The 11,178-nt window shown below is 46.2% G+C and overlaps 1 protein-coding gene across 22 annotated transcripts in view; it reads right to left on the bottom strand.

The window, feature by feature from the left end:
- AGFG1 (ArfGAP with FG repeats 1) overlaps window positions 1-7,824 on the bottom strand; it is a 78,993-nt gene extending 71,169 nt beyond the window's left edge. For 4 of the 22 annotated variants that reach the window (XR_004647082.1, XM_034781287.1, XM_034781286.1 and 1 more), the window contains exon 1: window positions 7,433-7,823. Coding sequence is in view for 20 of the 22 variants with exons in the window: in XM_034781287.1 (XP_034637178.1) it covers window positions 7,433-7,599 (167 nt within the window). In the remaining 2 variants the exon portion in view is untranslated. Of the gene's footprint in view, window positions 1-7,432 lie in introns of all 22 variants that reach the window. The other 18 variants (XM_034781289.1, XM_034781285.1, XM_034781304.1 and 15 more) reach the window with 11 other exon arrangements.
- Between the last annotated feature and the right edge of the window lie 3,354 nt (window positions 7,825-11,178).

The raw sequence follows: 11,178 nt of genomic DNA, 5'->3' as shown, positions 1-11,178 counted from the left end.
GGGGGGGGGGTGAGAAGAGAGGATCTAGCTGTAAAAATAATAATGGTACTTCCCTGCCTCAGGTGAGGTAGCTGAGTCATTCAGGTACTATGGTAAAGGGGGCCACACAGATACCTAAGGTAGATATAGAGACAGATGCTACCCTGAGCAATGGTGTAATTTTTTCCAACTGTAAAAAGATAGAATATTTAAATCAAAAGTACAATAAAAGCTTTTTTAACTGGCATGTTGGGAAAACAGGGGTGCTAGTAAATTAAAAGTGCTGGTTAACTCTGAGGTAGGGGTTTGGAGTGTGGCGGGGGGGGAAGGTTGTGGGGCACACTCTGGGAGGGGGCTTCAGTGCTGGATGCGGGGTCCCCCCCCAGCAGCTCCCCGTCCCTGCTGCTCCTAGGCACGGCCAGGTGTCTCGGCTCTGCAAGCAGGCACACTGCCTCCATCTGCAGGTACCGCCCCCCACAGCTCCCATTGGCTGCGGTTCCCCAGGGCAGCATTCCTGGAGAGCCGCCTGCCAGCAACAGCAGGGACGGGGAGCTGCTTGTGAGGCGCTGCCGGAGGTGAGCACCCCCACCCACATCTGGCACCTCAAGTCCCTCTGACACCCCAACCACCTGTCCCAAGCTTCTTCCCAGAGCATGCCCCGCAGCCCCTCCCACATCCCAGCCCCCTTCCAGCCCCACCCCCACCCCCACTGCACTATAAACCGGACTTTCAGTGCAGATCAGAAATCCCGCTTTATAGAGCTTGATGGTTAGTGAAGTGCCAGATAAAAGAGCTTTTACTGTAAGATACTACAAAAGAGCAGTGAGAAAGCCAGTGAGTAGAAAGGGTTTATTCATGTGTCACTGTCATCCAGAAGTGACACAAGTGAGCCAGTTCAGATGTAACGCATTGCAGTTCCATTGCTGTACGTTTCCAACAATGAGAGGGCCAAAAGCAGAGCTAGAGCTAACTGTACTATTTGAAGTTCTACTAGCCTATGGAATCCACCAGTTTCCACATATTAAGACAAACTTAAATCTAACAAGTGTTTAAGTTTAGGAGGAGTCTATTACAGACCACCAAATCAGACTATAGAACCACACAACTGTTATATCTATAATATAAAGAAAGTAAAGTCTTATATTGTCAATACTAAACACCCTTCTGATTTTCTGAAAACTATAGACAATTTTGTAATACAAGTAGTATACCTGAGTTAGGATAATTCTATTTAGATCTAATTTATAAATGAATTAAAGACTAGTGGTTTCTTTGGTTCAATTGAGCATGAATCCCAATTAGAATTTAAAAAATGTAGGACTAGAAGGGAAATCAATAGGTCATTAGCACTGAGGCTAGTCTAGGTAATATTTAAACACTGGTCAGCGAAGGACTGTCTAACATGCAATAATGGAGATTTCATAATCATAATCAGTGCTTCTCAAACTTTTTTCCCTCCACGGACCACTTGAAAATTGCTGAGGGTCTCAGCGGACCACTTAAAGATCTTGCCAGATGTTGTTTGTACTGTTAGCTAGCTATTGTAAAGCGCTTTGGATAAACAAACAAAAAACCCACCTTAATAAACTTTTTTTGTTCTACAAAAAAGCACACAACTCATATTTTAATATCAGTAGTCTTACCCTCTCTCCCCCACCGTGGCAGTCCCCGAGCTGAGGCTGGGAAGGAGGGCAGTCTCTCCCCGGCAGCCGCAGCCCTGGAGGTGGGGAAAGTCGCCTCTTTCTCTGACCGCCACAGCCCTGCGCATCCCAAATTCCTCCCACCCTCCTCTTCTCACCCAACTGCCCCCCCCCCACAAGGCCACCACCTCACCTTACACGTGCATCTTCTCCAGAGACCAGGCACCTAATTAGCGGACCCATCCTTGCGCAGCTCCACTAATTAGGTGGGTGGCCCGTCCTTCTCTTGTGTGCGGTCGCCCAGGCGCACATCTTAGAGGGAACTATCTGCGGACCACAGTCTGAGAACCTCTGGATTGGGCATTAGGGGAAAACTGTAAGCGTATTTAAACACTGAAACAAATTATCTAGGGCCCTGGTTCTCAAACTGTGGTCCACGGACCACCAGTGGTCCACGAGCTCCATTCAGGTGGTCTGCAGATAGTTCCTTCTAAGGTGTATGCAAGCGTGGCTCCACTAAAGACGACTTTCCCCAGCTCCAGGGCTGCAGCTACCGGGGAGAGACCCTCACTCCTTCCCAGCCCCAGCTCAGGGTCTGCCACATTGGGGGAGAGAAGGCACATCCATCGCATTAGAAAGGTAAGACTACTGATATTAAAATGTGAGTTGTTGCTTTTATTTGTACAACAAAAATGTTAATTAAGGTGGTTTTTTGTTTTTTTTAAATATAGCGCTTTTATCCAAAGCACTTTACAATAGTTAGCTAACGGTACAAACAACATTTGGAAGGATCATTAAGTGGTCATTGAGATCTTCAGCAATTTTCAAGTGGTCTGCAGAACAACAACAACAAAAAATTAAGAATCACTGCCCTATACCATTCATACATAGTTTTAATTCCTAATTTTCACAACAAAAGCATACTTGTTTCTTCACCATGGACACATCTTCTGTGACACTGAGCAAGCTAATAAGACTATTATGGAGAGAGTTGGAAGTGGACAGCAATAAAGATCACCTATTTGGATTAAACCTAGTTTGCACTTCAAGTTTATTTTCTCCCACACCTTAATTACCAAAGCTGACAGGAGGCTGTTAGAGAGGAGCTGTGTGGTATATTTATCAGTCTTAGTCAAAATAAAATGTGATCTATACAGTTACACTTCATCAGACATCTTCTGGATAATCTTCTGAAGGTAACTGAATATCAGCTTTAAAAGTTTAATACTGACAATAATAGCTGAAACAACCTTAAGTATATATTTTCCCACTATTTACAGAGTTTCCCTCTTTCAAAGTAATACCTGAATCAAAATTATTGGCCACTTTAATCTGTAGAATAAGAACCTGATGTTTCATCATTGCACAATGCATTTTAGATTTGAAATAACGGTCTCACTATACTACAAAGGAAGTACCCTTTGAAGCAGTAGTAAAAAACAAAAATTAAAATTGGAACATAGGAAGAACTGTATCTGTTCCTGTAGAGTATGAAATAGATTATGTGAAAAATTGCATGAATAAAGCTCTACAGTAAATAATTCCAAACCACAACCACTGCAGTAGGTGTCAAAACTATATGAACTCCAGTAATTTTAGGGTAATTTTGAATGAGGTCATATGCAGAAGCCAACACAGAGGTGGGCAAGCTCCTGGACCGGGAGGCTAGCTCCAGCCCCTCCCCTGCAGCCTCAATGCACTCACTCCACCGCCAGCACCATGCGCTGGGCAGCAGGCTCTGAGCTCCTGGGGCAGTGCAGCCGCAGAGCCCGGCCTGACACAGTCGGTCTCTGTGCTGCGTGGTGGCGGTGGCAGCATGGCCCAGCTCCAACTGGGTGGTGCGGCTGTAGCGCCGCCAGCCACCAGTGTTCCAGGCAGCACAGTAAGGGGGTAGGGAGGATTGGATAGAGGGCAGGGGAGTTCAGGGTGGTGGTCAGGAGGGGGTCAGGGGGCAGGGGTGTGGATAGGGTCGGGGGTGAACAGGGGGCAGTCAGGAGCAGGGGTTCCAGGGGCAGGCAGGGGACAGGGAGAAGGGGTGGCTGGATGGGGTAGGGGTCCGGGGGGGACCCCCATCAGGAATGAGAGGAGGGGTTGGATGGGATGGCAGGGGTCTGGGGACAGTGAGGGGACAGGGAGCGGGGGGATGTGGATGGGCAGGAGTCCCAGGGGGGCTGTCAGGGAACAGGGGGGGTTGGATGGGCAGGAGTCCAGGGGGACAGGGCCACAACCCCCTACCCTAACCGGCCCTCCATACAATTTACGAAACCCGATGCAGCCCTCAGGCCAAAAAGTTTGCCCACCCCTGAGCTAACAGTTTAAAATCTTGCTCTATTACTGCTAAGTTCTCTCTCATCACTGTTAAATTCCATATTAAAAATTATGTTTGTAGTGAGAAACACATCAGTTTGAATTATAGGTCTATTTTGACATGAATACTTAGCGAAACTTCTGAAAGACAATGAGACAGCAAGACTAAGGGCTTGTCTACACGGCACTTTACAGCGCTGCAACTTTCTCACTCAGGGGGGTGAAAAAACACCCTTCTGAGTGCTGCAAGTTTCACCAGCACTGGTAGCTATGCCCCTCGGGAGGTGGGTTTTTTAAAGCACTGTTGCCTGTGAAAACGCACCCTTAGAGGAGAGGTGGGCAAACTTTTTGGGCCAAGGGCCACATCTGGGTGGGGAAATTGCATGCAGGGCCAGGGGTTGAGGTGCAGGAGGGAGAGCGGGGTGTGGGAGGAGGTGCAGTGTGCAGGAAGGGGCTCAGGGCAAGGGATTGGGGCAGAGGAGGGATACAGGGTGTACGAGGGGGCTCAGGGAAGGTAGTTGGGGTGCAGGAGGGATGTGAGGTGCAGGCAGAGGACTTAGGGCAGGGAGTTGGGGAGGCAGGGTGCAGGAAGGGTTCAGGCTCCGGGGTGGCAGCGGTGCGCGCCAGAGCCAAGTCAGGCTCCCTGCATGTCTGCCCTGGCCGCTCCAGGAAGCTGGGGGGGAGGGGCACGCAGAGGGCTCTACATGCGCTGACCTTGCCACGCCTCCAGGTACCTCCCCCAAAGCTCCCATTGGCCAGGAATAGGGATCTGTGGCCAATGAGTGCTGCAGGGGGCTATGCCTGGAGGCAAGGGCAACACACATGGACCTGAGGGCCATTTCTGAGAGCGGCACAGGGCCCATGGCACCACGGGGGGGGCAATTCCTCAGGCTAGCTCCAAAGCCTTAAGGGGCTGGATCTGGCCCGCAGGCTGTAGTTTGCCCACCCCTGCCTTAGAGAAACACCAGCAACAGTCCTAGCTATTAGACAAGTGTTACTTGTATCAGTATTAAGTATATTAACTCACTCTGCAAAGAAAGCATAATTGTATATGGATAGGTTCTTGTATGATAACTATTAAGGCTTTTTCTTGATCCAGAATATATGAAGAAATTATAAACCAAAATGAAATAGTTTGAGGCTAAGTTTGTTTCAAACAAAACATTACAATTTTTAAAGTCCTTTTAATTGCTATTTACTCTATTTGTAAAAATAGTAGCCACTTCCTCAGGATTTTAAACACACATTGCATATTTAGAAACACTGGGCAATGACTTATATTTGTTAATCTTCTAATAAAGTAAAAATTATCAAAAGACTAAGAAGCTCTCCTTCAAAGGCTCTCTCTCTCTCTCCAGGTATTTGTATGTATGTCTAGTGTCTACCAGTGGTGGCTAGACAATTAGCAGCCCCACATCCTGCAGTTTGACTTGGTGTGGGTGAATCCTTCATCTTATTGTAGCCTGGCCTATAGACCTCAGTGGTCCATAAATAGTAGCTCTAACTGGTGAGCTAGAAGGGATCCAAGTCACTTGGATCCCAACTGAAGTCATTTTTTACATATCACATGTGCTCATGTTTATTTAAAATAGCCAGCCTGCCAATTAAAAGCAGTATTGTTATGAGTAATTTAAGTGTGTCATCAGTGTAAGCAGAAGGAACGTATGCAGTCATCAAGCTTATGTACAGTATCTTAAAATAGTTTTGAATATAAGCACAGATAATTTATTACTTTGAGTTAGCTGCTTTAGGGACCAAGTATATATCCAACTCTAAAGCCTGTTCACAGTTCCACAATCTGAGCTCACTTTTCAATTTTGAATGGCCTTCACACAAGTATACACATGTGAAGAGACATCTGTGCAAAACACAATGAAAAGAAAAGGAAAAGCAAGATTAATTAGGAGTCTAGTGGTATAAAAGGCAGCTTATTCAAAGGAAATGCAATATGGAACTGACTTGTTTGCTTTGTTTAAAGAAAGCAAAGCTACCAAGACACTTAGTTTGCAATAGCTATCTTTCTACTCCCATACCCGTTTCTTCATTCTTATTAAATATAAAGGACTAGACATTGGTTATTTGGATTTCTGAATTCAATATACAAACCCAAGTCATCGAATGAAATAATATTTACTGCCTAAACATTGTCAAACTGCTTCCTTCCTTTTAGGCTCAAACCTGTAGACATTGGCACATGCAAAGCTTTATCTGGGCAGTCTCACTGAAGCCAATATGACTAAAGTTACACAGATGAGTTTACAAGCTACCCTTTAAAACTGACTGCTCTTCAATGCTTCTGATTTCATGCATGTGTCTTTCTGGTGGGGGATGGGAGTGAGGCAAAGGAAGATATAGAAGGCTGTTGGGTCCATTACTTGTACAACACACATGTAAGCACAGCAATTCATAAAGAATTAATTCTATATTTTGGTACAGCAACTGGAAGACATTCTTGAAATTTCAACAGAGTTTCATTGCCAGTAACTCTGGACAGCTTAAATATAAAGTTACCATCATCACATGAAAATTTTACCAAACTATCTCCTGTACTTTCTACAGTTTAAACTTTAATCCAGGAGAAGAAAACCAACTCATTTAAATAAGCAAAGTGTTTGACAGCCTGGCATTCTGCAAATTCTGTCCTACCTCATCATGACCCTTCATGCATCACAATTTTATGAACTAAAATATGTATCAAATCAAAACCAATTTACTATTAACAGGTACTCTGCCAGTATTTATTCTAGAGTTAATCCTTCCATTAATTTTGAGAAAAATAGTCATGAAAATAAGTAAAGTTTGCTTCCCTCCCTCCCAAACAGCCACCCAATGTTGCTTAAAAACACAATGATTTCTATATTTTTAGTTTTAAAAATTTAAGTGATTTAGGACTCAATCTTGCAAGAGCTTTCACTAGTTCGGGTCATAAAGCTATTCATAGGAATACATGCTGACAAGATCAGGACCCAACTCGAGTAATCCACATTATTAGTCTTGTATAATCATATTCCAAGTGCTAAAATAATGAACCACCAAGCGTGTTACACTACAGCATTAAGCAAAATCAAAAGACTAGTTAAAGGAGTTGGGGGTTATACCCAGAAAGGGAAATTAATGAACATATTAACGCAGAAAGCTAACGGATTTCTCACGTTCTTTGTGGTTAATAGTTGCAATGCCACTAAAATATTTGGAGGGCGGGAGGGAAGGATGAGCAGGGTAGTAAAATCCAGCCCAGAGAAGTGAAACCAGGCCGCTCTCCGGTTTAAGCCTCCACGGCAAACGAAGCACCGTTGCTGGACACGTGCAAACAGCCTTGCGAGATCACCAACGGTTACCGGCCTTCGCACAACAGCCCATCCCCCGACAACGGCGGAGGAGGAGGAAGGGAAATCGCACTCGCAAGAGAATCACCCACCCGAGGCAAACACCCCACGCGAGAGCCAGCCGGGATCCTCCTGCCTCCCGGCCGCTCTGCCCAGCCCCCCTCTCCCGGCCGCACTCACAGGATGCCGGAGCAGGAGGTGCACACGAAGCTGCCCACCGTCATGTCGGTGTAGGTGGGGCCGCGCTGGTCGCAGTCGAAGCACTTGCGGTTGGGCGGGAGGCTGCTCATCTCCCGCAGCAGCTTCAGGTGCTTCTCCTCCTGCTTCCGCTTGGCGCTCGCAGCCATGGCCCCGCCGGGGAGGGGAGAAGCCGGCGGCAGCCGGGCCCCGCACACACCGGGCGGCGGCGGCACGCAGGGGCCCGGGCTGGGGGCCCCGCTCGGCCTGGGGGGCGGGGGTGGCGGCGCGGGGAGGGGTTGGGGCCAGGCCCGCGCACGCCGGGGGAGCGGCGCTGAGGAGGCTGGTGGCGGAACGGGGCCTGGGGCGGTTGAATAACGAGCTTAGGCGGAACCTGCGCGACACCTTTGCGTTGTGGGAACGGACAAGGAGAGCGGGGCCGAGGCGGGGGCCTGGGGCGGCTGCTCCGAGTGCGCTGGCTGCCTGCAGCGCCCCCTGTCGCCAGGGGGGACTCAGAGCTCCCCGATCTCAACCCGACAAAGGCTTGGCCACTGGGGCTCTTACCAGGAGTGGCCGAGGGGGAGAGGAAAGGCCAGGGAGAGGAGAGGGGGAAAAGGAGTGATTCACATGGGTGTCTTAGAGGGAGGGTGTCGCCCACCTGCTCGCTGGCCCAAAAGGAGGTGGGGTTTCCTCCTGTGGACACTGTTGACAAAAAATAAATCTTTTAGATTTCCAAACACCTTTTTCAGACTGTTGGCTTGCTGGCAAAGCATCAACAATCAAAACATTTTGGCAAACACCCCCGCACACACACATACACGCACAATTTTCACCTGTTTGGCAGTTTGATTAAATACCAACGTTTTCTGCAGAAATCAGATATTTTTCCCAAACATATCATTTAGCTGAAACTCCAGTTTTCCATCAAAAAACAGTTTTGAAGGAAAATTTTCTACCAGTCAGTACTCCCCTGAATGCAGCCAGCCCTTGCCGACATACAACAGAGATAGGGCTCACTGGAAGTTTTTCAGGAATGTGAATGTCATTGTCATGTTTGCAGTGTTGTTGCTCTCAAATGAAAAATGATAAAAGACAAAAGCACCATGTCGCTTGTAGGCAAACACTTTTCATAAAACGATCACTCGATATCTGAATCACAGTCCTCAAGAGAAACCTACATAACATGGTTAAAAGGTGAGCCTGGGGCTTACATTCATAACATTGCTAGACACTAACAATCACGGTTGTAATAAAAACACTGGATTTATGGTGTATTAAAACAATTTGTAACCTGCTAACCCCCCTTTTTTGTTAGACTGCAGAGGTGTTATACATCCGAAGAAGTGGGCAGTAGCCCACGAAAGCTTATGCTCTAATAAATTTGTTAGTCTCTAAGGTGCCACAAGTACTCCTGTTCTTTTTTTAGAGGTGTTCTCAGGTCACTTCACTTGCAACAGTCTCTTAGGGCTTGGCTACACTTGCAAGTTAGAGCGCATTAAAGCAGCCCCAGGCACCCTAACTCCCGATGTGTCCACGCTGGCAAAGCACGTAGAGCGCCTGGCCTCTGCAGCTGGAGCGCTCCTGGTAATCCTCCTCCACAAGAAGCATAAAGCTTGCTATGCCCCAGCTGAAATGCCCAGGCGTCAGTGTGGACGAGGTGTTGCATTACTGTGCTGTGATTGGCCTCTGGAAATGTCCCATAATCCCCTGAAGTTAAGTGGCCACTCTTCTCATTGTTTTGAAATCGGCTGCAGGCATGCGGATATCCCCTTTCAAAGCTCCATTTCTGAGAGCCGGAATGCTTATCTGCTCCAGGACAAAGCAAACCATTAGTGTGGAATGCTGCTGTTGTGAGTGTGTGTGGCAGGGGGAGGAGGGGTCTGCTGCTGTCTGAACTTACAAGACAGCATGCTGACACACACTCAGCCCCCCAAAACTCACTGTCTCTCCTCCCACATACACACACAACACACTCCCTGTCACACTCCATCCCCCTCCCCCATTTGAAAAGCACGTTGCAGCCACTTGCACACTGGGATAGCTACCACAATGCACTGCTCTTTGTGGCGTTGCAAGAGCTGCTAATGTGGCCACGCCAGTGCGCTTGCAGCTGACAGTGTAAACACATGACAGCATTTTCCCTGCTGCGGTCTCTGAAGGCTGGTTTAACGCTCAGCACTCTACATCTGCAAGTGTAGCCATGCCCTTAGAATATGTGCTAAATACTGATGCCAAAAAATCCATTCCACGGCCACCTTGTATTTAGCTGTGACACTCTGACTACCTTTTCCAGACCTGAAGAAGAACTCTGTGTATCTCAAAAGCTTTGTCTCTCTCACCAACAGAAGTTGGTCCAATAAACAATACTATCGCACCCACCTTGTCACTCTCATGACATTTTCAGTCATTCAAAGGATTATAAAATGTTTGCCTTATTCAAATCTTATGTCTAAGTTTAATGCCGAAGTTTGTTCATCCTTCTCATATAAAGAAATAAGGGATACCAAAATGTGGGACTAGTAGAGTGGCACAAAATGAAAAACATATTTTGTTACGTACTAGAGATGCCTGGTTTTCAACCAGCTCTACTTTGTACAACTTACGTATGCAAAGATTTTCAAATGTGTAGTTTGAATTCATGTTAGAGCTTTCCAGAGCAAGAGCAAATAATTTGGGTCTTTCAAAGTAAGTCAGATTTTTCACACAGAAACTGAGGAGAGAGCACACCTCCAGTGAGGAAGCTCTTTATAAGATATCTAGTTCATAACTCATATCAGCTGTAACTATTTAAGGTTTATAATCTAAACAAATTTATGCCATCATTTAAATACTTTAGCATATCACACTGTCTGGAGTGGTTCACTCAGTGAGTGCCAACCTCAGGGCAGACTGCCAAAAAAGCAGGGCAGAGACTCAAACTGGTTGTGTGGTCTACAATGAGATTTCACCAGCCCAGTAACAAATGTGAACTCCTAAAACACCATAACAATATTCCCAAGGAGTTACAGACAGTGACCTTGGGCATTCCATTCTATTTTGCCATTCAGGCAAGCTGGACTTAAAGTGATAGTGGATTGCTATATACCAAAGATCACAAAAGATTCAGGTATCTGCCATTCCCAAGAGACCAGAGATTTACCCCAGGTCATTTTGTACCTTAGATCTCTCACACCAAAGCCAACTCTTGTAGCCAATCCTGTAATAAACTAACTAAAGATTTATTAACTAGGAAAAAGAAATGAGAGTTATTACAGGGTTAAAGCAGGCAAACATATATACACAAATGAGTTGTAGTCTCTGGTTTCCAAAAAGTGACAGTTGTAGTAATCTGTCAGCTCTGAATGTCTTTTAGGGCTAACCCAGGTTGCCCCTGGGAATTGCTGTTGCTGTTTCTGTTCTAGCTCCGGCCCAGTGAGAGTCCAAACAGCAAAGAGATGAAAATTTTTCCTGTCAGCTATTTTTATGTCTTTCTTCCACAGTTCAAAGTTGATGGGAGAAGCCCTTTTGCACTTTGCCTTTTCAGGTATGTTAAGGGACAATTAACAAAGTCTTTGTATTGTGATGTCCCACAACACCCATTTATTTTTGATAGCCTTCTTGATGACGAGGAGATGATCCCTCCTAATAGGATCACAGTTTCAGAGCAAACATTTTTTACAGTTACACAGCAAAAACTTTAATATTATATTATAGCACGGGATAAAGATATTGTGTAAGATTAATGCATGCAGCAACTTACAATCGTTTCA

This window comes from Trachemys scripta, chromosome 9, assembly GCF_013100865.1.
Source record: "Trachemys scripta elegans isolate TJP31775 chromosome 9, CAS_Tse_1.0, whole genome shotgun sequence".
Lineage (NCBI taxonomy): Eukaryota > Metazoa > Chordata > Testudines > Emydidae > Trachemys > Trachemys scripta.
This window is presented reverse-complemented; position numbering and strand designations above follow the sequence as displayed.